The sequence below is a fragment of the Heliangelus exortis genome, chromosome 2 (assembly GCF_036169615.1).
Source record: "Heliangelus exortis chromosome 2, bHelExo1.hap1, whole genome shotgun sequence".
NCBI lineage: Eukaryota > Metazoa > Chordata > Aves > Apodiformes > Trochilidae > Heliangelus > Heliangelus exortis.
The window spans coordinates 4,608,428-4,635,916 of record NC_092423.1 but is presented as its reverse complement, the minus strand read 5'-3'; the positions used below and the strand labels follow the sequence as shown (position 1 = coordinate 4,635,916).

At 37.2% G+C, this 27,489-nt stretch overlaps 1 protein-coding gene across 3 annotated transcripts in view; it reads left to right on the top strand.

Moving 5' to 3' along the window:
• MINDY4 (MINDY lysine 48 deubiquitinase 4) overlaps positions 1–27,489 on the top strand; it is an 82,211-nt gene that overhangs the window by 38,585 nt on the left and 16,137 nt on the right. For 2 of the 3 annotated variants that reach the window (XM_071734603.1, XM_071734601.1), the window contains exons 10-15: positions 617–718; positions 1,776–1,839; positions 3,159–3,224; positions 3,472–3,539; positions 20,560–20,623; positions 22,475–22,636. In XM_071734603.1, coding sequence (XP_071590704.1) covers positions 617–718; positions 1,776–1,839; positions 3,159–3,224; positions 3,472–3,539; positions 20,560–20,623; positions 22,475–22,636 — 526 coding nt within the window. The remainder of the gene's footprint in view (positions 1–616; positions 719–1,775; positions 1,840–3,158; positions 3,225–3,471; positions 3,540–20,559; positions 20,624–22,474; positions 22,637–27,489) is intronic. The other variant, XM_071734604.1, reaches the window with a different exon arrangement.

The following is a 27,489-nucleotide window of genomic DNA, read 5'->3' as shown; positions in this document are numbered from 1 at the left end:
GTGTTCTTGGTAAAGGTCTATTCACTGGATCTGGTTATCTTCAGGAAGATCCCTGGTACCTTCTTAAATGCCTTGATGGTTCACCTCAAAGAACGGTCCCAGAAAGCCCAGTGGCAACTTCAGTTGCATCTCCCTCCTTAGGTGCTGAACAGCAGCACCACATCCTCCTGTCCCCTTTTTAGGCCAATGCTGAGAAGTCTTCATACTGCAAGCACAGTGAGTGCTCATGATATTTCATTCAGGTGCTAAATCTTCAGAGAAAGCTTGAAATTCAACTCTGTGTTTATACCTGGTGTGTCTTCTCAACACCAGTACGAGCTTCTGGTTCAGCTCACAGAGTTGGGTTTTTTTTGAGTTGGCCAACCAAGTTGTCTCTTTCTGGTTATAGAAGGAACTGAAATACTTAAATAATCATTTTTCTGAAGCAATCTTCCAGAGCTCGTTATTAGACATTACAACACCTAAATAGTTTCTAAAAAAATGCTTTTGTTCTTTTAGCTGCAAGCATGCTATGAATCTGTATATCCTGTAACTGGGGCAGTTTTCCCTCTAATGCTTAAGCTTCCCAGTACATCATGCTGGTACTTGTCTGATTCTTGTTTTTCCTGGACTGCAGTTGTCTTCAGCCTTCAGAAACTCAGAGGACCAAGTGCCTTACCATGGCTATTGCAGACATTTTGTGGCGTGCAGGAGGCAACGAGAAAGCAATTGTGGCCCTGTAAGTAGGAGAAGCAGCTTTAGGTACTGTCCAATAATGGTATCCTTGTCTCTGTTATACAGCTACATAGACTGCAAAAGGGGCTGTAAGATGTATTTATGGAACCAAAAATGGCTTAGGGAGAAAAGGAAAATATCATTTCTACCATCCCAGTAGTTGGGAATAGTCAAATCCTTTGAAACTGATGTGAAAGATCCTGTGGATTTATTATGAATTTATTATTTGAGGCTATGATTCCTCCAAAATCTTTATGAAGAATTATTTTTCCAGATGCAGCATTTTAGTCCAACAATTTTGTATTGCAGGGTATTCTGTTATGTCTGGGATTTATTACCTTTTGCTATAGCTTCCTACTTGGTGCTTAATGTATACTATGAAATTAGGCTGTTAGTACACAAGACTCCTGACTTTCAGATCACTACCTTTGGCTGCACTTCATTATTTTAATGTGAGACAGGTTATGTGAAAATAGGTTTTTTTCTTTTATTACATCAGCTAAGATAGCTGAAAAGCAACAGAAAAGCTTTTTGGGCACAGAACTCCTTCAAACCTGGAACAGAAGCAGCAAATTTAAAGATGTTTCAAGTGATATTTTGCATCTTTTGCATCCATAAGATGCTTCCTTTGTGATGAAATGGTGCACATGTTCTTCTGCTTGTTTTAATGTCATTGCTCTAATATTCTTCCCCAATAAAAACTGTCATTAACAACTGAAGCCTATATTTATCCTCTATTTATCCTCCTATATTATATCCTATATTTATCCTCTATATTTTCCTATATTTATCCTCCTCTTTCTGCACAGAGAAAATGGTGATTTGTATTAAACAGACTTAGAGAGCACAACAGAGCTAAAGCCTGTGCTTCATTGATAAAAGTTTGCTTGATATGTACTATGGACTTATTATGCAGGAGGTCCTTTTTTTAAAAAAGAGGCTAAAAGAATAGTAGAAAATCTCTGTCTCACGACTCATTTCATATACCATGTTGATTTCTCTTTAATGCCATTTTGTTCCTTTTAACATGAGCTTTGGTTTTGTCTGAATGTCCTCTTCAGGCCATCAGGAAGACAACAGTTCACTCCCATAGGAAAGTACAAGGCAGATGGAATCTTAGAAACTGTAAGGCTCTGTGTAACTCATAGTAACATTCTCTGTATATCCTGTTTCTAGCTTATCTTATTTTGCTGCAATGAATATAATTTCCCTTGCTCTGATAGTGTTTTAAAATCCTTTGTGTCAAATTAGTTGGTTGTGACACAAAAAAACCAATAAGACACAACAAAATGCTGTGGTTTGTCTGGCCCTGTGTCATCCCAGTGTCTGTGGTCAACTGAGCTCTCTGAAGTCCTTTTCTTTCAGCCTTTCAAGCTTCTAAACTCTGCCTCCTTTTATTGATGTGCAGTAAAACTGAACATGGACCCCTTCAGGTTGACCACTGTGGCTGAATGCATCAAAATGCAGCAGCAAAGAATTCTTTGTTATTTTATTTCCCTCCAAAAACCCCCAAATGACAAAATATTTCCCTGTTACGCCTTTATTGCCACCTGAAGCTCTCAAATGGCTTTTCAAACAGTAATAACATAAGCCAGGATTTTAGTGGTTTAAGGAAATATTACTTTTTCCTCCTAAATGGAGGAATGGTGTGTTAACAGCTATTCAGAACCAGGCAGCATTGGAATAATTGGAAGGGAAAACATAACTGTATACTGCACAAACACTGTATAAATAGTGTGAATGCAACAGAAAATCTCAGCTATCATGCTCTTCAAGGAGACAAGACAGATCATTTATTAACATATTAACATAATCAAAAGTCATGTAACCACAGTCAAAATGTGATGGGAAGGAATTTAATCCAGATTGCTTGATCCTTCCTCACACAGTCTCCACAAGAGCATCATTTCTATCAAAATCTGAAAGTGGAAAAAGAGACATAGAATATTGAAGTAAGGACCTGGACCAGTGGACTCTCCTGAAATTCACATTAAATAGGAGAAATCATGGGAGTGTTTTCTGAGTATGATCAAATCTGCTCTGCCACACGCATGCTGTAGCTGGCTCACCACATAAGTGCAAACTCCTGAGCTGTTTTCCCACTTTCTCTGTTCTAAAGCTTCAGTATTCCTGTATTTGTTCTGGGAATGGTCTTTCATTGCATAAGCAATGCTTAAAATTGAATTAAACTTTGTGTTCAATGAACCTGAAAACAATAAGAAGCAGTATTTAAAAATTCAGAATATACAACATGATGAGATGAAATATTTTACTAAGTTACAATAGCAGGAGGTAGATTTCATTAGATATTTTTTCCATATTGTTAGTTTAAACCTTTTCAGTCAGATTTAAAATTTTGGCTCATTTAGTTCAGCTTTCATATTATGAAAATTTGTTGTTACTGTTTCAGTTACATTTTTCTTTCTTCTTTCATTCTTTCCTAGCTAATACTACATAGTGCCACAAGATATGAAGATTTGATTGTATTTCTTCAGCAGAATATTCACCAGGTACTGTGTAGAGAGAAAATACTAAGCCTGTTAAAGTTCAGCTGCATTTATCAGTCTCATTTGATGTCTTCTTAACCTTGTTTCAAACACTTTATGGGTACATCTTGTATTTTAACAAAGAGAACATCAAATTCAGTTTTAGTATAAATGAGAACAATTATTACTGCTTTTAGTTTGCATTGTGTTCCTTTGGGATTGGGCAAAAATTGAACAGAACAAACAAAATAATGACATTTTTTCTTTTCAGTTTGAAATCGGTCCATGTGGGTGCATCCTTCTGACTGTGTCTGTCATCTTATCAAGATCTATCAATCTGTGAGTATCTTTCTATCCCTGTTTCATAAACTGCAAAGCAAACAAGCTGTAAAAAGTAACAAAAATACCATAATGCACTTAATTCTTTGGTCTTTTTAAGGAAGTTGTGAAAATTTGCTTACCTGAACCTGTTTTGTTTTTTTTTTTTTTTGTTGTGTCCATACACATTTATATATATATATATATATGTATATTTATATGTATGCATGGTGCTAAAATGGCAGTGGTTGGTCCACTATATCTGATATAAATTACTCCATTACATAAGGTATCATGTTTAAAGCAGTTGCCTATATTCCTTCTCTTGGCAGCTAAAACCAAGACTCCTTTAGAGGACAATTAGGTTCCCACACTTTAGGTGTCTCTCTTAGGTGTGGGTGACTAACTTGCTTGTGCTGCTCCAATTTCTCTGTCAAAGATAATGACAAATCCAGTCTAGTATAAATTAATTAGGCAGGTCATTTTCAGCTAGTTATAAACTATGAGTGTTTCCAGTTTATTGATGTATTGAATATGCTGAGCCTATCAGAGGGGCAGTCATTGCAGCCTCTTCAGAAAACACAAGCACAACTGCAGTTAATTTTGCTTTTATGCAGATTAAACATATTTCTGTGGTGCTGTGAATATTGACTTGGGTCAGAATATAAAAGCTTTCTTCATTTTGTCAAATTCCACTTTTGCAAAAATCTTCTAGAGTTATCTGCAGATGGAAAGAACTGTTCCCTGACAACTTGAAATAAAAAATGACATGAACAGAGCAGCTGTGCTTGAAAACAGCATGGGTTTGATTTATTTCCTACATCTCTGTATTGTCTTGAAAATAAACAGCTACTTAGTCCAAATTTGTGATATACTCTCAGTTGCTCACCTGCTGAGTTTCCTACAGGTGTTCACAGATTGGGTTTTTTTGCTTTTATTGTAATTTCTTCCTTTCTTTTGCTTACAATAATACTGCAGGCCATTGGCTTAACTCCCCTTTTACACTCTAACACAAATGATGTGATATTTTAGAGCATCCATCATTTCTTCTAATTTTTTTTGAGCTGGCTACAGAAGGGAGGGCCAGATTAGTATATATATTATATATATATATATATATATATATATATATATAACAATATATCTGGCATTTGGTAGGATCACCAAAAGCAGCAGTGTTCCTAGTTGCTACTGATGGCATTGTTTTGTTTGCTACAAAATGGTAAACACTCTTTAATAATATAGCAAGGAGTTTGTTTTTGCCATCACCTCTCAGTTCCTAAGAGATGAATTATGATAGGCCCAGTCAATCATCCGTGCTTGTATTTTGGGGGAAAGAAGTGTCTAAAATGGATGTAAAAATTCTTTAGGCTGACTATTTGCATGTTTAGGTATCTAAATATTTTTAACTATCTGATCCACGATGTCAGTATTGTTTATAAGATCTTAGTATCTCTTGAGGAAGATTCAGGACTTTCTCACAAAACTTAATTTTGAAGTACTGTACTCTTCTAACTTGGCACTGTGAATACCTTGCATAGCTATCTGTCTTTTTTTTATAAGAAACAGAAATTTTTTCTCTCTCAGTAGGTACAGCTGAAAGGGTTTTCAGACCTTTGCATAATTTTTTTTAGAAATACAAACTAAATTTATGTACTTTCTGGTAATATATTTGAATGGCTGTGTCACAGTACTTCTCAGGACATTAGAAATATCAAGACAAATAAGTCACTGCTCCTATCATCAAGAAATATGTACCATCTAATGAGTGCTACAAGCATTGTAAGTAATTATTTGTATAGTTGGCATAATTTTGGATGAATAGTTGAAGACAAATAAGAGTTGTTTTAGGTAATGAAATTTCCATCCAGGGATTGATCTTCCTGGGACTTCTTCATTTCTCAGTTTTTCAAGAGCAAATCAGTGTTGGTTTTTTTTTAAAAAAAGAAAACTGTGGAAGCTTCAGTTGTTCTCATCTTTGTGGGCAAATTCTATTGAAAAAGCTAGATAGGTTATTTAACTTTAGTTGAGAAGCTGACATGTTTTAATTTCTCAAATCAGGCTGAATTTGTTCTCTTTGGCTTAGTTCTTCACCAGGTGCCCACAATGCTGACTCTCTGGTGTCTCTTGTTAAGTAAATCTTCTCTAAATAACTGGCATTTCTTGTAAGTAAGTTGAAGAGCAAGGATGGAGCCATGGTTATCATAAAACAACATCATGTAAGATGCAGAGCTATGTCCAGTGAAACAAAAACTATTTGGTTCAGCAAAGAGAAAAATGGTGTTTTGATTAATGACTACTGGAATGGTTCTTTGAATCAAAACTGTTCCAACATCTTCCATGAATAATTTCACTGTTTAGTGAAGCTTTAACTTCAGGATATAATCAAAAGAAAATGATACTACTTTATTTTATATGGTGGGGAAGCATTAATTGCAAGTTAAGGAGCAGAGGACTGAATGTGGACTAGTTGGTGAGGTTAATTAATTAGGAGATAAGTACCACTGTCCCGAGACCTCTGCAGGTCAACCCATCCAGAACTCATCTAGAAGAAATTCAGGATAATGAGACCACAAAGCTTACAGACTCCCTCAGAGCTGTCACATCTGTGGGCAGATGCTTCCCATGTCTGCACAGATGGACAAGGAATTGCAGTTGTGACCATGGCACAAAGCTCAGGAATGCTGCCTGCAGTAGTTGCTGTGGTTCAGAATGGTCAAGATCTGTTACACCTTCTTTAACCTGTGACTAAGTTCTAGTAGTTCAGAAGGATCTCATAGTGCCAGCAATGAACTAAGTCTAATCTAAAAATTATCTAAGTCTCAATCCTCTCAGCTCCCTCTATAATCAGTGACAAGAGAGAAGCTTTTCAAAGAGAAAGTAAATCCAGCTGAAAATAAGTGTCAAGAAAGGTGAGAATTATTGTGGTCAATGCCTATCTCTTTCCTTTATTCTGGAGGGAGAACTGCAAGACTTCTATATCTCAGATGTTTACTATTTTGAGGGCATTCATTTGACTTATTTTGCATGTCTACTTTGGCATGAAATAAGTAATCTCCTGAAATGCTCTTTTATCTCCCTTAGGGAAAAAGAAAATCTGAATGAGCTACTCATAAAGGCTTTCAAAAGAAAGCATCAAGTGGTGAAATGAGTTCTGGTCAATAAAATGGGAAATGAAATTTAGTGTTAATAATGCAAATAATTTCATGTGATCAAAAGTCATCTCAGCTATACTTACCTAGGCACGGGCTTTAAATAAACTATCATAAAAAATGAGAGCAATTCTGCTACCACTACTAGTAATTTAATTATCTGAATATATCAGCTCAATGTTGAGAGTTACATCAATAAGAAATGAGAATGGGATAAAATAGTAATATCTTTGTATAAGTACATGATTTTTCCATGTTTTTAACTTGCTTATAGTCTTGTCTCCCCAGGTCAGTAAAGACATTAGAACAAGCACACACTGGAAGATAAAAATAAACTTTACTTTTTAATGTGGAATAGCTGCTGCCTGGTGACAGATGAAATCTTCCCTCTTCAGCATTGAATGGGAATAACTTGATTGTGCTTCAATTTGGACATCTAGGATAAGGCTGAACGAGTAGTGACTATACATAATTTCTAAGAATCCAAAAAGTTGCAGACTTTGATGGAAATGTTCAGGTTTTGTTTTTAAAACTAATCACAGTACATAAGTAATTTTCAGTACAGGGAGATGAGCAGCCCCAAAGTATGAAGAGTTGAAAAATATTTAGAGAAAATATTCAGCACATTTAAACCCACCTATCTAGGTGTAATCTCCCCGTGCCCTGGTTTTATGTTCTACCTGGATGTTTGCTACTGCTGCTGCTGCCTGGATGGTGGGGTGGGCTGATTTTTGGTCTGGCTCCATCATTTTGGCATTGTTACTGATTTTTCATGTAAACGGAAATTCCAGATCTCAGCTCGGTCTGTCAAGCAGTTGTTCTAAATCTCTGCCAGTCTTAAGTACTTTGATTTAATGGGAATGCATGCCAGGAAATGCAGGGTTTTGCACTGCTTTGTAGATTTTGGTAATGAGTTTATCATACTCCATGCACTTAACGATCATCACTGGTACAACTGATAACAAATGGCCAAAGAGGAGTGAGAATTCCTGAGGAAGTTGCTGAGAACGTGTTGTTGCTTTTGGTACAGGAAGGAATGCTAGTCACTAACAATTGTAACCCTTTTTTTTTTTTTTTTTTTTTTTTTACTACCACTGAAAAATTAAAAAATAGTGGGCGTATTGTACTAGCTCAGGGGATTAATCTTCCTGAATGTGTAAAATGTGTACCAAGATCTCCATGTCGTTGGGAGCTGCAAGATATTTTCCATGTACCTGGGAGAGACTGAGTTTAAAGGTGTGCTACAAACCCCTCTTCCCTGTTGCATCTGGGAATGGCACATGGCATGGAGGAAAGTTATGAATCTCAGGAGTGGTTTCCACTTAGCCACTAATGGCAGCTCCAGCAAACCCCACAGCCTTAGTAAAATTAAAATAAATTCTGGAACCACAGCACAAGCTTTCTCTGCTGGCTGCTGCCCCATCACCTCTAACACTTGGCATCTTCTTCACTGTTCTTATTCATGAAAAACCATTGCTACAGTGGGATGTGACTGGTTCTGATCCATTCATTAAAAAGCCTTCATTAAATTTCAGCTTCTTATCCCCCAGTCACACTGTCTGTTTTTTTTTTTTTGCCACGTTTTTCCTAGTGCTATAACTTTGTTGCATAAACCTGCTATTACTAGGGTTATCCTAACAAAAACCCCACTGAATGAGAAAATTCCTTAGGTCAAATTCCTTTGTGGAAAAGCAGTGTATTGACATTTTCAGGCTGCTTGGAGAAAATAAAGTCACATCTGAAATACAGAGTCCTGTTACTCCCCAATTTGCTGACCAGTGGAATCAAAAAACCAGTGTTTGCAATCTCTTTTGTCTTAGGGGTACTTTACCACTTACTGACAGCAGATCACAGATAGAGTCAGCATTTGTTATTGGAGTATCTTTTCCATTTTTTTCTCTGAAGTGTTTGTGTGAGAAGAAAAAAAACAATGGCTTTATCTGTGGGAGAGAAAAAAAAAAAAAAAAAAAAAAAGGAGTGATTTTGCAAGTCAAGAGGAGGTTGTGTGCTTCATTAAGTTTGGCCACTTATAAACCTAGGAAAAGAGGCATCAACACCTTTTTCCTTTTTGTGATCCCAGAACTCTAATAATTATCCTCCTGTAGTCTTTACTGCTCCAGAAATGTGTGCAGCCCCATTTCAAAATTATTTATTCTGTTTCAATTTCAGAGTTTTTGAGGGTTTTTTTCTTTTTGTTTGCTTGTGGTTTTTTGCTTTTTGTTTCATTTAGCCTTTTTGTTGTTGTTGTTTGCTTCTCTTTTTTTTTTTTTTTTTTTTTTTTTTTTTTTTCCCCAAAATCCAATACCTTTTTATTAAATGAAATAAAGCAGATTTTGATTCCTTATGAGTTCAGGACTTCCCACACCAAAGAATTCTGCCCTTAGTTATTAGTAATTTATCTAGTTCTCTGAAACTTCCAACAATTAATAATTTCATGTGGGATCACATGATGAAAAATTTGTTGTTCTGTGTCCACAAGCACTTACTCTTCATCCCTGTGGTACCACTTTACTGAACTGGGGAAGTTTCATTTCCTTCATCTTTCATTCTAATCCATCTTTGAAATAAACAAGCACAAAGTCAGTAGCTGTCCAGTATACCTGTTCCATCTCCAAAAATATCCTTCCTATAATAAATGAAGCTGAGCTTCACTTGGAATATTATAGGAGAGAGAAGTTTTGGCTTATCTCAGTCCCTCTTAAGAGCATTAACTTCAGCATTTATAGGACTAGTGCACCTTCCTGAACAAACTTTTTTATCTCAGAAAGCTAATTTTTAAATTCTCCAGGGAGAAATTATATACATTATGATCATTATAATGCTGTGTACTATGCTCAAATATATCTGTTTGTCAACTGTATATTACTTCTGTAATTATTTGTTTGGTTGCAAGCCATAGTCCAATGGCCTTCCTGCTTTGGTCAGCTGGTAAACTGATTTTTAGAAAAATACAGCAGTTTTGGTTTTACTTACGCCCCTAGGACAGCATTTCACTGTCAGACATAGTGTTCAATATGTACTTTATGTATTTATAGTGCAGTAATACCTATGGGCTGTAATAAAGATCAGAAATTTTCCTTTCCAAAGAGTCAGAAAGAATAAAGCTGTATCCAGAGTCACCTGCAGCTCCCCAATAGCCACGACCATATGTGCAGTAACTTACAGGGCTGTGTCCATCCTTTTTTCAGATGGAAGGAAGTTATCTAAGAATTGCTGAAGGGTAAGAACATGTAAATATGCAATTGCAGTGAGTCTCACTTTGCCTGGCCTTAGGATCAGTCTTTTCCTTATAGCCACACAATTCCTGCTCTAGAGAGTTTACATAGAACAGGTGGGATGTGTGGCAAGTGGGGAGCCTGTGGGAACAGATTTATCAAAGAGCTTCCACATATGTATATTTTTTGTTGGGTGTGAGCTATAGGCATGTGAGCACAGTGTTTTACTGTGGCTGGAATGAGGTGCCATTAATAAGAAAAGGAACTGTTAATTAACTACTGAATCTCTGGCCATGATGTTACCTGCCTTTCAGACATGATCTGCTGGTCCATTTTCATCTGGATTATTCCATGGTGCTGCAAAACCAGAATAAACACTCTCAGTTAACTGTATGCTCTGTTGTGATAAATAATCTTAAGTAATCTCAAATGATGTTAAAAATACAAAATTTTAGTGCAATTAAAGCATAATGAAAGCCAAGCTCTGTGAAAACTGCCTTTACTCATAAGACAACTTTCTACTGAGATGTGTAAGAGAAAATAATCATCATTATATTAATCTGTATGAAGCCATTTTTTCTGTATACTTTTCTATATCCTTTCTGTCCCCTTTCTTTGTATCATTTGCTGTGGGATATCTCAAGTTCTGACCTGTTACCTGACTTTTAAACTCTTCCAGTCACATAGGACCTTGTAAAATAAAGTGATGCTCTGTTGGGGCATGACTTGCAGGTGGAACAATGGGTCCTCCACCCTCAATCCTTTTTTTTTTTTTTTTTGACTGACACCTTTTCCTCTCTCAGAGCCAGTCTCTAATTTAGAGTTCCCCTAAAATGCACTTACTCTCCTCATCCTATATGCCTGATGAGGGAAGGTGTTCTATGAAGTGTCCATTTGGGTTGTCCAATGGTAAAAGCAATTACATCATCACAGAGAAGATCCAGTCCCATGGGGCAGACTCAGTCCTTGATGGAAATATATTTTTCTCTGATCCAGTTTTCTGGGAAAACTTTTTCAGAGGTAGTTCTCCCCCAACTTGAGAATGCCTGGAAGACCAACAGCAAGGGGAAATTACGCATGTGAACACTTTTCACTCAGTGTTTACTCTTACATAATATAAATACCTGTCATCATGTCTTTTATGGCTTAGCCTCTTGGTGTTTGAAAAAGATAGGGAAGCAGCTATTTTTTTTAAGGGGAAACAGCTGCCAATTACGTTACAGTACTAAAAAACAAGCAGCTTGACCATACTGAAAAATCTGTATTTGAGAATCTCAGCCCTCTCCCAAGACCCATTTGTGATTTTACAACATGGAGGAAGCATGAGATTAGATTTATCAAGAACAGTGGGAGGAGAGGACATAGGAGAGCTTGTTTGGGATCCAGTCCTTGCTAGGGAAGAATTGAGTCCTTGTTTGTTTGGGTAAGTGAACTCCTGTGCTTCCTGCTTCATAGGTTGCATGCAACTCAGAATCTTCAGCATCTTCCTTGTCTTTGAATCTCTGTTGTGTGAGTTAGAGAGAGGCCCTTCTGGCTGGGCTGTTCAGTGGTACCTTAATAACTATAGTAATAAATGTAAAAATGAAGCACAGGTTGTAGCTTCAGCTGCTGAGAGACAATAGAGAAGGGATTTTGCTGGGAAGAGGTTAATGTTTTTTCCTTCAAAGAAAGACAAGAAGAGAGTGAGACAGCAATATTCCAAGGAGGATGTAAAACTGAAATTTGAAGCTATGAGATTTATATTCTTTCAGAAGTGGATATGCAGTGGAATATATTGATGTATGAAATGTCACCTTATAACACTTTAGGAAGAGGAGACCTAGGGACAAAAGGATAAAGCTAGAGATGATGAGAATTTGAAGCAGAGATACAAGGAGAGTAGGGTGTGACCCAACACAAATATGGAAGAATCTCTGTAATAAGATCTGAAGATAAGGAAGCTATATAGCTTGCTAGATAAGGAATGTGTCCCAGGTGGAAAGATGACCACAAAGGCAAAGAAGAAATAATCAGCTAGGTTTGAAGAAGTTTGATGCATAGAAGAACAAGAAACAAAGGTTAGCAGTAAAGAAAATAAAAAATTAAACCAAACTCAACAAAAAAGAGGAGAATCAAGAAATCAAAGATGTTGTGATACTGATTCTGTTTAACATCTTCCTTGGTAAGAGACTGACATATTGGGAAATAAGGCAAATAAACAGTGGAAAAAAAAAAAACAAACCTTACGTTTTCACAACTCATGGACACAGACATGTGTCTCTTTTCTTATTAAAAAAGTTCAGGAAGCCTGACACCTGCACTGGTCCAGAGAACAGAGAATTGGACAGGAGTGGAGCAAATTTGGTGTAAATATGAAACAGAAAAATATCTTTTGGCAACAGGGAAAAACATCCAGATCAGGAACAGATCAGGATAAATTATGAAGCTGAGGAACATATCCTCAGAAGGAGGATATCTCTCTATCCTGAGAAGGAAACTTATCAGGTTGTTCTCTGGAGAATTTTCTGAGCTTTAAAGAGTGCAAAGGAATGAAATAAATATGATGAGCAACAAGTAGCTCTGGCACTAGTGGTTTGGGTCTGGGTGTTGGAAAATACAGAAATAACGTGATTCAGATGAGGTCAGAGCCAGACCTTGAGTCACCAAAATAAAACAACAGGCAATTTCCTTATCATATCAGTAAAAAGGTATCAGAAAATATGTGAAGTCTCTGTGTAGAGTGGATGTGACTGATATTAAGAATAATGTAAAGAATGTTCCAAATCTAAATTAATATTCTTCCTTACATTTTAATAAGGAGAACATGGTGCAAAGTCAGGAGAACTAGTTTGAATCAATGCATGGAAATCAGTTTTTTGGGAGATAGAACTGAGCCTGAAAAAAATGATGGTTAAACAACGTGAAGGAAAAAATAAACCAAGTGTCATTTTGCAAATTATTAAACTTCTGCAAGACTTTTTGAGCTCTCTTGCTTTGTCAGAAACAATGACAGTGATGCTTAATACCTTTTCATAATAGAGGTCACCATATAAGTGTGTCAGAGCAAACAATGCTTGCATTTAAGAAAGATGGAAAAGCAGACCAAGCAACTTAGCTTTTGTATCAGCAGGTTGAAAAGCTGTAGGCAAAATTCTGAAAAGAGAGTAACTGCAGAAATAAATTGAAAATGGCAGGGGATGCTCTCTGATTTTACAGAAAAGTTCTACAAGACTGAACTAATATTTTACTCTAACAAACAAGCTGCTTTTTTAAGGTCAGAAATGAAATAGATTAATTAACTTCAGTACAGCATGCAATTATAGTACCAAATGGAGGATTGCTAGTTAAACTGGAAAAAAAAAAAAAACGGTATAAAATTAGTTAGTGGAGAAGTAATGAGATTTTTGTATTTGGTATCACACCAAATGACAAGTCACTTGCTAATGTGAAAATGAAAGATCTTCTAAGATCTTGGAGGAGGATTGCTAGTTAAACTGGAAAAAAAAACCACTATAAAATTAGTTAATGGAGAAGTAATGAGATTTTTGTGTTTGGTATCACACCACATGACAAGTCATTTGCTAATGTGAAAATGAAAGATCTTCTAAGATCTTGGAGGAGGATTGCTAGTTAAACTGGAAAAAAAAAAACACTATAAAATTAGTTAATGGAGAAGTAATGAGATTTTTGTGTTTGGTATCACACCAAATGACAAGTCACTTGCTAATGTGAAAATGAATGATCTTCTAAGTAGTTAAGATCATAAAGAAAAGAGACTCAGAAAAGAGTTACCAGCTTGAGGAAGGTTACTGATAGAGTTCCTCAATGGTCATTCTGGGGTTAAACTTCTTTTTTTATTCCCTACAGTGTTGGAAAAAAGGGAGTGGTGGCCTGATGAAATGTATTGATGACTTAAAGTTGAAAGGCTTTGTTAATACAGAGAACAAATCATGTTGTACTAAGAGTTGGCTCAGCTTCATGATGAGGATAATAAAAAAATAATTTCTTTTAACTACAGAAACTACAAGGTCATGCAGACAGAGACTACTGCACTGCTGTATAGTGGGTGTCCATGTGTTGTAACAGGCAGGATGAGGACCTGAGAAGTGGAGCACACAGTGACTTTGAGCAAGAATTATAGAATAGCAATTAATCTACTCCTAGGGTGTATCAGCATAAATAGTTGTAGGAGGTGAAGAAATGGTAATAGATTGTGCAAGACACTGATGTGTCCTCATTGAAATACCATGCTAAATATAGTCCACTGATTAAAACTGGGAGAAGTGTTGGGAAAAGGCAGACAAGGGGAATGAGAAATATGTCTTACAAAAGAACAAAAGTTGTTATCGTTTTTGGCCTAAAAACTAAAGTTTGAGAGGGGGCATAACTTTTTTCTTAAAAACAGGAGGGTAGCAGTTTTAAGTAAATAGGAAGGACTGAGAAGAGTTATGTAATTTAAAGGACAATATTAGAACAAAATTCAAGTGTATCAGTGAACCTAGCTCATGATTCAATAAACCTGGTCAAAATGTGGCTATTTTAGGTCCCTAAGCTATCACTGAAGGTCAGGAAAGCAAGAAAGACACATGGATTTCTGTGGAGCAGAGTAACTGGAATGACTGAATTTTACCTTCCAGATGCAGAGAACATCATCTTCCTTTCTTCTCCCTCTTCACACTCCATTTTATCCCAGGACAGGAAATGGTTGTGGTCCACACCATGGCTAACATCACCACAGAGTGTTGTTTGGAGAAGTGTCTGAGATACGTGGATTTAAATGCCCCTCACTTCCATAAGACTCAGTTCCATAGGATCAAAGGAAAGGTCCATCTGTCTGTGCCATCTTTTAGTCTGCCTTTGCTACTGGAAATCTGTGGCTGCTGAAGGAAATTGCCTAAGAAATGGAGTGAGTGTAGAGCAGTTATCCTCCTGGTATATTCATAGAATCATAGAATCCTAGAATTGGCTGGGTTGGAAGGGACCTCAGAGATCATCAAGTCCAACCCTTGATCCACTCCCGCTGCAGTTCCCAGCCCATGGCACTGAGTGCCACATCCAGGCTCTTTTTAAATAACTCCAGGGATGGAGAATCCATCCCTTCCCTGGGCAGCCCATTCCAGTGTCTGATCACCCTCTCCATAAAGAAATTCTTTCTAATGTCCAACCTAACCCTCCCCTGGCACAACTTGAGACCTCTTGTGCCCTCTTGTCTTGCTGAGAGTTGCCTGGGAAAAGAGCCCAACCCCCCCCTGGCTCCAACCTCCTTTCAGGGAGTTGGAGAGAGTGATGAGGTCTCCCCTGAGCCTCCTCTTCTCCAGCCTCAACACCCCCAGCTCCCTCAGCCTCTCCTCATAGGATCTGTGCTCGAGTCCCTTCACCAGCCCAGTTGCCTCCTTTGGACCTGCTCCAGGACCTCGATCTCCTTCCTGAGCTGAGGGGCCCAGAACTGGACACAGGACTCGAGGTGTGAGTGCTGTGTGTGGAGGTATTCTCCATGTTTCCGATGGTCAGGAATTCTGAGACTTCCTAAGCTGGCAGTTGTATCCAGACCATCGAGTTTATTAGCCCATGATGAACCTACCCCCCATGAATTTTTCTAAAACCTTTTTCATACCTCCAATTTTTTTGGCCTTCCCCACATCCTGTGGCAGTGAGGTCCCCAAGGTAAATGACATTCTCTGGGAAGGGGTTTTCCCCTTTGTTCCCTTGAACTGGTTGCCCAACAAGTCTAGGCAGTGTTGCCTACTTCATGTTATGAGAAGTAGTGAGTAAATAAACATTCTTTAATCATCTCCTTACCATTGAGGGGGTTTTGAACTCCTTTTGCAGTCTGCCAGTTATGTCCTTTTGTGGTGAAAGACTCCTGGTCTGTGTAGTCTTTTCTCATAGGAAAGCTGCTCTGTATCTTGGCAGTGGTTTCTTCTGACCATGTGTACTACTTCTAATTCTACTATGTCTAAATGCTTAAATTCTTATACTGTTCAGCTAAAAATTATAACAAAGTGACTATTTGAAACTGAGTGTCTGCACATTGCTTCTAATTGCCTTGTCCAACTGAGGGGTCTTTTTTCAGGGCTGGCTACAGGGTGTTGTTAGTTCTATAGCAACCTTATTTCTCAGCTTGTAATAAAAAAAAAATAAAAAATAAAAATGTACCCAGCCTGTCTGCAGTGCAGGCATATTTGGGACTAAAATTTATCTGTCTGGTCCCTGGTATGTAACATTTAGATGTCCATGCCTTGGTCATGGCAGGCTCCCTTTTCTTCTTGCTCATCAGATGAAGAAAAGGCATTTTCCAGTAGAGTTTCTTCCTTCTTCTGCAACTTATCTAAGCAAGGTCACATAAATTAGGAAGTACCAATTTCTCTCCGTGTACAAAAAAATAAAGAAGCTCAATGTAATTATATGATGTTTATGTGTCCATATTTCAATATAAAAAAAAAAATTGTGGTACGAAGGCATCTCTAAGTAATTGATTAGCTCTGCATGTTCCCATTTTTTTCCCCTATTTCTTCAGGAAATCAAAGCATTTCAGAAGTGAGATCTGTAGGGATAAAGTATGTGGATTTGAAAGACTCCAGTGATGTGAGAGAATAGAAAATATTCTACTACAAAATAGAGCAGTAGCAAACCCAGTCATTTTGGGGCTAAATTTCAGTCATTGCACTGTCATACTGTGTAATATTCAGCTGTTTGTTAAACACAAGGTCAGTGTAGTTAAGGAGACCTGGGTTTAGTATCTTTGCTTAATATGCTGTGCTGAAGAAGACATATTGCACTCCAGAAGGGTAATTTATTTTAAAAAATGAAATAATGACATTGTGGGCTGAATGTACAGATTAATAACTTTTCATATCAGACTGATCCCTCCAAAACAGAAATACTTCCTAGAGCATATTAGCACCCTGTAGAAGCAGAGCTGATGAATTAAATGTGCATGGTTACCTCAGGACAGGTACAATTTAAGAACTTTGTGAAATTAGCAGGTATATGAAAAAAGTGATAAATAAAGAATGAAGCCACTTCCCTGCTTTCACTGGTGTAAATCCCAACCAGAACTATTTCTTCTTTTTTTTTTTTTTCTTTTTCTTTTTTCTTTCTTTCTCCTTTCTCCTGTCTCTTCTTCTCTTCTCTTCTCTTCTCTTCTCTTCTCTTCTCTTCTCTTCTCTTCTCTTCTCTTCTCTTCTCTTCTCTTCTCTTCTCTTCTCCTCTTCTTCTTCTCTTCTCCTCTTCTTTTTCCTCTCCTCTCCTCAGGGGCTCTTCCCTTCTTTTTTAAACATTATTTGGAAACCTTTGCAGTGAGCTCGTATATAGGAGAAAAATAATTATGGAACATTTACACAGTAAGCCAGTCACCCATCCTGTCATTTTCCACATCCCCATTGTAATTATTTGAAATCCTTATGCTTGAAGATGAGTTTTTCTCCATCCCAACCCAAATTCTATTTTTGGAGCAGACTTGTAATTGTGTGTTTGTTAATATGCTGTCTGTTGCCATGAACAAAGTGAAGTCAGCAGTGTTCTCTTGCAGCTTTGCCACAGAGTTAAAGGACTGTAAAACCAGCTAGATCTTACTTGAAGGCAGCACTTTTTGGTTTATATTGGTTTATTTAGTTTGCTATGAATCAAAACAATCTCTTGGGTAAATAGCTGGCATGAACTCACATTTTGATAGCCTGGAATGATTCCTAGTGTTACAGTTTGCATGTGACTTTTGTATATAATCAATGCTCAGATGTTCTCCATTAAAACCTTGGCAAGAATTTTCCTATAAGTAAATTGAGAATTAATACGTGTAAAACATTCTGGAAATATCTTATTTATCTAACTCAGTGTTATTTCCTGAGAAAAAAATTGTCCTGTTACAGATCATGTTGTGTTTATATTTTGGGTTTGTATTTATGCACTTATAAACCTTCAATAGAGTCCATACAGATCACTGTAATTTACTGTATCAAGGCACCATCAGTACTCAGATTTTTACAGCTGTTACAGTTTCTTCTGACTGTGGTGTTTTTGTCCATCTCTCTTAAAATGTTAGAGTATTTTTTTTTTAATTTGTATATCCCAAATGAGATGTAAGAATTGAAAACATGAGACAGATTCCTAATGAAAACTGCTGTGGGTACCTTGATGTCAGTAAGTTATGTCAGTATGGCTGTGTATCCACATACTTAAAAATCTCCTGGCTTCAGATTAAGAGGGTTTTCTGGTTTAAGGTGATTTTAAAATTATAAATGCACATTTTCATTTATGGACAAACCACTATTAGCAGCAAATATTTATTCATTGTGCCTATTTTGACTTTTGATAGCCAGGGCATCAGAATGAGCAAATGCTTCAGGATTTGTTTGTCATCAATGAATGTCTTCAGGCATTATAAAAATATAAGATAATGGTAACAATGTACTTTGCTTTCTGCTGGGCTGTGAAGTGTACTTTCACTTAAAAGCTGACTCCTTTTATTACAATACACGAAATACACCTGCACAGTCTTTGGCAGGTAGGAGGAATAATCTTAAAACCATTTAGAATAGGTGTAAATCTCAGAGCTATATGCCTGCTGTTTGTTTCCTCAGGAGCAGGGGTGATTTGAAAGGCAGATGTTCTTCTTCTTCAAAATCTGAGATACACCTCTGAACTCCCATATTGTTTGTACCTACAGATGGAATTAGAACTTCCTCCTATTGTCCCTGCCGTACGTCCCATCGTCCCTAACTGACGCATATTGTATAGTCTGCTCATTTCAAACAAGGCTATGGCGTTTTCAAGATGAAACTGTTTCTAAAACTAAAGAAAAAATGGCCGAAATCCAAAGATTTTTATCACCCCATCCACTCCTTCCAGTGTCGCACGAGAGAGTTTTCCCAATCCCAGGCACGCTTGCCGTGGGCTTTTCTTTCAGTTCACACTACCAGGAGATGTTATTGTGGCACTTCACTCTGATTGAGGCTGACTTTTAAATTACCTTTACAGTTTTTTAATTTTTTTTTTTAAAGGGAACTGTGATTAAATGGCCATGAGTCGATTTGGGTGATTTTGGGTATCATTAAGGGCTGGAAATCTGAAGTAATCTGAATTACATATCACATTCTGATGTTACATATGTTACATATCACATGTCTTGATGTTCAAAGAAACCCCATGAAATGTGGAATGAAGACAAGTGTGTCCCAGCTTCTTACTTAAAAATTTAATTTTTTACCAAAACATGTAACAGCGTTAAAGGAAAATTTCAAGCTAGGTCTACTCTGACTGTGTCATTTCAACTCTTTATAAAAAAAAAATCTTTCCTATTAAAAAAAGGTGTTAATTTCTAGAAAACATTAGTATTTTGGTACACAGGAGATTTCACAAGTCAAATGTGGATGAGATGGCCAGCTGTATATAGAATAACTCATTGTAATTGATGGTCATTGAGGCATTCTCTCTGCCTTTTTAACAGTAAGCAAAACAACTGAGATTTACTTACTTTATACTGAAGGGAAATAGCTTTTTTATGAACCATAGAATTAATCTGTATTTCATTGCCATAGCTATCCAGGAATATAATACTTTTTTTTTTCCTCAAAAGTAGTTTAGATATTATGTAAGGATAAAATAATATTTGCAATTGCATTATATCTGCAGGATTAAATTATAACAGCTACAAATTTATTTTTAGGCCATCAACCAGTCACTAATTCAATAATTCCAAGAGGTATGGGCGAGAGAACTTACTTTGGGGAGATATTACTCCATAATTATCAATAATTCAATTTCATGGACTCCTTTCTGTGATGCCATAAAATAGAAGAAGGGGCTTCACAGGGGTATGATGATTGTGTGCAACAGGAGTTGTTTTTTGTGGGTTTTTTTCTTCTTTTTCTCCTTTTTGTTGGATGTGGTGACATCCAGAGTTCCCTTCCTCTCTCAACCATTCTGTGGTTCTGTAAGACATGTAGCCCAGTAGTTCTAATCCCTAGAATTCTAACTAGTAGTGATGATGGCTTCTATTCTCCTTTGTAACTGTATCACTAAGCACATGCAGAAATGTCAGATACTACTGTACAGACTTTTAATTTATGGTATTCGTGCTGTAGCTTTCATTCTAGAGAAAATAGCACACCAAAATGTTTTAATTTAGAAAACAAAGCAAAAGACCAATATGACTTGGTTGTAAGAGTAAATTGATTATCAACAGTTTGCCTCTGGGAAGATGAACTCTGAAGCTTCTGCTAATATTTCCTCATTTTATTTTGGGATTAGACTTCCCCAGAATGTCTTGAAAAGACTTTACAAGCAATCCTAGTTCTAACCCTAAAAGTAAAGCCATTGCATGAATTAGAGGTCTGGTATATGTGTAACTTTTTGAGTTCTGAATCAATCTTGTACTAATGCATGGTAGAGACATGATATTTAACTACTGTGTTTTTGTTGCCTGTCTTGCTCTAACAAGTTTCTGCTTGCCACATCTTTAGTTGCTGTATCCACTTTTTTTTGCTGTGCAAAAAATCACCTTTTAAGAATTGTAAAAAATTAGAGCTATATTTTCAGTTTGCGTTTCATTTCTTTTTTCTTTTTTCTTCTTCTTCTTATTTTTTTTACCCCCCAATATTTGAAGACATCAAGCCCAATGAAAAGAAGCAATTGTATAAATGCATTTAAATTTATTCCTCCACTTGGAACTTAAATTTATTCTGCACTCCTTTTCAGGGTGCGCAATGATTTTGACGTCCTTACCAACCGCCTGATCGGCAGCCATGGTTACTGTACTCAGGTAAGTTCCACCTTGGGGATGTCAACTACCTCTGAGTGGTGAGCTGACCTCTGGGAAGAGAAGATGATGGCATTTCTTAATTGAAATTCCTTCTATTTTTCCTTTTTCCCCATAATGTCACCCACCTTTATCCTTTATTCTTTCCTCCTCGTGTTTAGGCGTGCTGCGTTCTTTGCTTTCAGAACCTCTGCTTTTTGGTTTGGTTTTTCTGGGCCATGTGTGGTTATTGCTGTGTTTTTAAGTGCTCATACTCTTCTCTCCAGGCTCTTTTGAAATCCTCAGTTGATTTTAGTGCTGAGATACTGATGGAGATTGCAAACTGTGTTTCTTCCCTGCTGTTTCAGAAAGGTGACTGAAGCCAGCTGGTACATCAGAATAGAGACACTGACTTATTAAAGGCTTGTCTGAAAGATAGATATGTGGTGCTTGAAATTAAGCAGCCTGAATTGCTCTCTGACACTTATGACCACAACTTTGTGTAGTCCAAATTCCAGCTTATATGCTGTACCAAATGTTGGTACAGTACCCACTGACTCTAGGCTTGTTCAGGCATCCACCCAGTTAGAAGCACTTTCCCTTGGACACAAAGGTGGAATACAGATCCCAAAGCTCTGGGACATGGATTTTCCCCAAAGTTGGGACATGAGCATTTTTGTGGTTGGAATATGGTCCACAGTTTTTGTAAGTACTGCCATTTGGGCTGCAAAAGGCAAGCTTCACATTGCTGTCTTGTACTGTTTCTGAAAGACTTTTATACTGTGGTTACAGGGTGATTCCTCAAGAAGGTAGTGGAGCATCACTGGTAGATTAGAAATGCTAAAAAACATCAGTAAGAACCTATAAACTTTGGGGAGTTCTTCAGGAAAAAATGGGGCTATAAATATGTACAGTCTTTTAAAATTACTCATCAAGTCCAAACTGGCAAACCAGTATTATTCATGTCTTTGGGCATGGTAATTTGGACTATTTTTTCTGGAAACTTTCCTATTATTATTTCCCCTCATGTTTCTTGACATATGTTATTTATTAATGGTTTATTGCTGTAGTGCATTTTGCTGCTAGAAATTGTTATGTGCTGTTGCATCCTAACTGGTCATTGTAGGGTCTTCTGCTGAGCAAAATGCCTGGTGTCTTTCTCACCCTTGAATTTTCTGCCCTCTCACTTGAGCTCATGTGCACACACCCAGCCTCTCACGTGTATTTGCCTCTGACACAAACACCTGTATTTTTAGCACCACAGAGAAGGAATAATCAACAGTCTGCTATAGTAAGTACATGAGTGATATGGACCAGATGTGAAGCCATATGGGTCTGTGTCTTACTGAATGAAACTTAAATTCACTCAGAAATAACCATTAAAAAAAAAAAGAAGAAATCTTGCCCAACTTACAAAGTGTATCACTAAGCACATACAGAAATGTCAGATAGTACTGTACAGGCTTTTCATTTATGGTATTCATGCTGTAGCTTTCATTCTAGAGAAGATAGTACACCAAAATGTTTTAATTTAGAAAACAAAACAGAAGACCAATATGAGTTGGTTGTAAGAGTGAATTGATTATCAACAGTTTGCCTCTGGGAAGATGAACTCTGTAACTTCTGCTAATATTTCCTCATTTTACTTTGGGTGTAGACTTTCCCAGAATGTCTTGAAAAGACTGTATAAGCAATCCTAGTTCTAAACCTAAAAGTAAAGCCATTCCATAAATTAGAGGTCTGGTATATGTGTAACTTTTTGAGTTCTGAATCAATCCTGTACTAATGCGTGGTAGAGACATGATGTTTAACTACTGTGTTTTTGTTACCTTTGTCTGTGGTTTGGTTTTTTTTTAAAAAAAATGTCCCAAACAGGAATTGGTGAACTTGCTTTTGACTGGCAAGGCTGTGTCCAATGTTTTCAACAACGTGATAGAGCTGGACTCTGGAAATGGGAATATCACAATTCTGAAAGGTATCACGAGCCGCAGCGATATTGGTTTGCTGTCCCTCTTCGAGCATTATGATGTTTGCCAGGTATGCTTTCTATTCTTCAGATTTTAATTAAAACGGAAAAAAATCAATTTAAGATTGGCTTGGAGTGAATATAGCAGCCAAGAAAATACAGGCTTGATTCAGTTGCTCATTCAGAGGCATCTAGTGCTTCTTTTTGAGAGTGGTCTCTCTTCTGGATGCAAGCTCATAACTGCCACACCTGGGTAAAAGGCAAACACACTTCTGTTTAAGTGGCTATATATACATTATATACATTATATGCAGTTGTATATACATTATATACAACTGAGACCTGCTCAGTGCAGTCTGTGGAGCAGCAAAATTGTTCAGCTGACTAAGCATAACAGCAGGCTGTGCTGAGCTGGAGAAATTCCCTTGGCTTTATTCACTGATTATATTGGAGCTGAGATGCCCAGCTCACATGTGGACACCTATATCTTAATCCTCTCTATATAAGCAACTGAATCTAGAGCTGAAACTCACTCTAAGTATTCAGTTTTCTATGAGTTCCTCTGTGATGAGGAGCCAGGTTGAATCCTCTACTCCATGCTGTAACGGTGGTCATATTGTATTAGCAGTAAAGAAAATAATAGACAATTAAAATAGCTCTCAACACAATGGGAATGTTCTGTTTAATGTGTCTTTGAAATTACTATATTAATTTTAGTATTAATTTTTTAATCACAAAAATTAAGCTACAGATTAAAAATTTCAAAGAAGTGACAGCCATTAATTAATCTCTGGAAAAACTTGATTAAGGATGGACATCTTTCCTAAAAACATGTTCTGCCTAAAGCAGACAAACTTGTGTTTGATACAAGGGTATTATTTGACATTCTTTTTCTTGTGTTTGCTGGTAGATTAAATAATTCTAACAATCCCATCTATCTGGATTTGCAGGCAGTGCCTCTATGAAAATTTGGAAGAGGGTAGCAAAGAGTTTGTAGTCATCTAATCCAAATGTGTGGCCAAGCTTATCTCAGCTGTTTCCCAAATGGCTAAAGTCAGTTACATTTTCCTTCTACGGAAAAATTATTTTTTTAGTTAGTTTCAATTAATGCAATCCTTTACATTACACACAAGATTATAACACTTAAATTCAGTCAAGACAAAATACCAGTATATCCAAATCAGACTAATTCAGAACAAGTGGAACTAAAAATAAATTAGCCTCTATGTCTAGTTCCAGCTGACTGTTCTTTTTTTGTAAACAATGTAACATTTAAAGCCTCAAAAAAATGGTTATGCACCACTGTAGCATTTTTTCCATTCTCCAGTGAGGAAAATGACTTCTAAGTAGCAAAATGGTAAGTGAGGTCAGTGCAGGTAAGAGCTATTTCTTTCCCATCTGCCCTCTAAAAATAAAAGAAAAAGTTAACCCAGAGGATCAGACACTGTCTTCCACTTATCCTGCAAATTATATGCTGGAGGGTGTCTGTTTCTTCCACTACTCTGCTCTTGCATGGCAGCTGGACTCATGAGCAGTGATCTCTTTTCCAAGCCAGTGACCCTTAATTAGTTACAGACACTCCAGTAGACATGGTTTCCTTTTTTTCAGTCTACACTAGTTAGGCATCTGATGCAAATTGTCTTGCTTTTTATTAAGAACATCTGTGAGTGCTCCACATTTCAGTTCCTACGTCTCAGTGCCTGTGGCAATGCCTGCCTTAGAACTAGGACAAAAGTCACATTCTGGTGGACTTTGGCCTCAAGTCTGGGGAGTCTCCACTGTGGCTTCAGCCTGAAAGGCCAGATTCCACTTTCTGTTACACAGATGTAAGTTTAGAACGATTCAGAAAAACAGAAATGTCACTTAGAGTTTGCAGTGGTGGAACTCAGAATAGCATTTGCCTTAAAGTCTTTCAAACTGACTCTTTTCTTCCTCTGAGTGCTTTGGTAAGTGGGTTCAGCATCCAATTACATTGTGGCTATGAGGATGGTAACTGAAATCAGTAATGGAAAAGCACTGTCATTTTTGGTTGGGGTTTTTGTTGTTGTTTTTGTTGTTTCCAGGAGTAGGAAAATCCTGAGCGTGATATACGGTGAATCACAGACATTAGAGCTGGAAAACTCCCTTTAGGTCACATCCAGCCAATCTCCCAGGGGATGATTCAGGATATCTTTATATCCTGTTATATAGGAGGCTTTCTTTTAAAAATCTGTGTCCACGAAGTTCCTGCCTCTTTGTTCAGATAGCCATTTATTAGATAATTGTAGTGCATCTAACTGTGACATTGCCTTTTTTCTCACACATCTCTACTGTAAAATAGGAGGAATTTCAAATGCAGATTTGCAGATACCTGTGAATATGGGGAGTTTTTAACATCTACTGTACAGCTTGTGCTTAGGGTCTACTGATATTAAATCTGACTTTTCATTTATTTTGTTTCCTCTAAATATCATCCCTCTTTCCAATCCTGCCTACTCCTAGAAAATTCATCCCCACCCTCTAGACATTTGCAAGCTGATGTAAGAGTTCCTCCCTTTTTCATCAGCAAATCCTGTCCAAAGGTCATTTTTATTGCTTTGCTCTAGACTTCTTCCAACTGACCAATGCATTTAGGAAGGCACTTGTAAGATTCCAGGCTAGATGCAGTACAACCAAGTAGAGAAGATTTCTATACCATTTTATCTCCTTTGTCTAAAATGTGGAGTATTTGTATATAGTCCATAATTTCCTTGGTGTGTCTTTCTGAGCTGAAAATACCACGAGGACGTGAGAACTGAATGAGTCCTTCTGTCAAACTTCAGCAGTAGCAAAACAAATGAAAATGATCAGTCCCTTTTTCCTCAGTGATTCCCTGAGGATTCCCTCTGTTGCTAATCCAGCAATCTCTTCTGGTAGATCATGCTGAATGTGTTATCTCTGCTGATTGGAAAAACGTGGGCTTCATGTAATTGGCCTGGAACTGTTCATGTCTAATCATCACTCTTAGTCCTAATATATCACCACAATCCAGGATATTTTTTGTAATATAATTGCTTGCTGCAAATTGCTTCACAATGACAGATGGATTAATTCAATCTGTTTCATAAGCAAACATTTAGTTTCATAGAAGCATTCCATATTTTAATACAAAAAAGATGAAAGTCCAATTATGTTTCTTTTCAGTGGGCATGTTACACATCTTGGGATTTATTTTCTTTGTGCTAAACCCATATTTAATCTATATTAATTCCATCTGATCTTACACATTTGACTAGGAAACCTAAGGTAAGATTTTAGGTCTCATGGGATTTCTTTAGAGCTCTTAAAGCAACAGAACCTTTTCCAAGAGCTGGTCAGCTCCCATAAAATTGGTGCAGATTTTCCTGGTTATTGGGCTGAGGGCAGCTGAGTCAGTTCTACAGCAGGGAGAAGACCACAAATAAATGAGTTTAGGCACAGAAGTAGGCAGGGCCAATTACAGAAGCAAAAGAGTAAGTCCCTGCATTTGGGTCAAACTTTGGGCTAAATGCTGCTTTAAAATTGCAGGTGAAAAAATGTTTGAATGATGAAATGGTCTTTTCACAAACTTATGTTTAAAAGAGAAACAGATGGAAACAGATGCTCCTTGTATTTATACCAGATCACCCAAGAGTCTAACAGAAAAAAAACCAAAACATCTCTATTATAATCTGAAGAATTTCAAAGATATAATTATTATTATTTTCATTATTATTATTAGTAATGATAATAATACATCTAGCATTTCTGTGCAATTTACTATGAATAGTTCTGGGCTTTGCAAAAGTCTCAGGTAGCTTTACTATCTTACAGGCAGTTTAACAGCCAAACAAAAATCAAATGTTTATCCCAATAAGTCATCCAGTAAGCTACTGGCTGAACTGGAGACAGCCTTAATCTCACCTTCTAAGGTTGGTGCTGTACTGGCTGATGCATTTGGCCAACCTTCTGGAATGTTTTTTGAAGCCACCTTAGGTATGTGCTGTTGTACATGAAGTCATGGAAATATTCAAGGTTATTTGTCTCTTTTGAACCTTGACTCTGATAATTCTTTGTCTTAACTGATTCTCTTCTGCTTTTAACCTGCCTGCTACAGTAAATAAACCTCCTACCATCTGACCTCCCAAACTCACCCTACTCTTATTCTTGACACCACCCAGGTCTCTGCCTCAGCTCTCAGCATCTCAAGAGGCTGTAGGCAAGAAACCTGGGATACATACAAGCTCACCTGCAACAAGACTGACAAGCCATTGGCCATTTAAAAATCTGATTTTTTTTTTTTTTTTTACCTCTCCCCTTCTAGCATGAAAAAGAAATTTTCCTTAATGAAGTCCTGTTGTTCTCCTACTTATCCATGGGCAGTTATTTTCCCAGAGGCAGTCACTGTTGCTGGGATATTGGCATTGATTTCTTGACAGCCTCCTTCCAAACAAAATAGAATCACAGGGTTTTTATTTAAGAGAATAAGAATAACAAACCCCACATGTTTAAAAGTGTTTTGCATGCTTTGCCTACAGACAAAACAGAAAACGATAAATTAAATATTTTCCACATGCCTCTTCAGATTATAAATACCTGCATTTGGACTGGGATTTGTGCCATCAATTTTTAGGTTCTTTGTAGCCTGAAAATTGGTCAGGTAAGGCTCCAGGCACCTCCTTTCGTAGCTGATGAGCAGAGGGGGCCAAATTTCTGGCAATTCCAATCTCTTCCTTGTTTGATTTTCCTGTCAGCCAAAGCCAGACTGAGTTAGAGGGCCTAGAAATAGATGCTGAGGAGTTAAGTGGACTGAATCTTGATCTGTCTTTGTCATTGCAGTTTAGTAACTAATTCAAATGAATTATAAACTCCTTCGTGTATTTTGAGGGAATAGCAAAGCTCTGAAGTCCAAATAAGGGTCTGAATCTTTCTTGACAATTCTTCACTT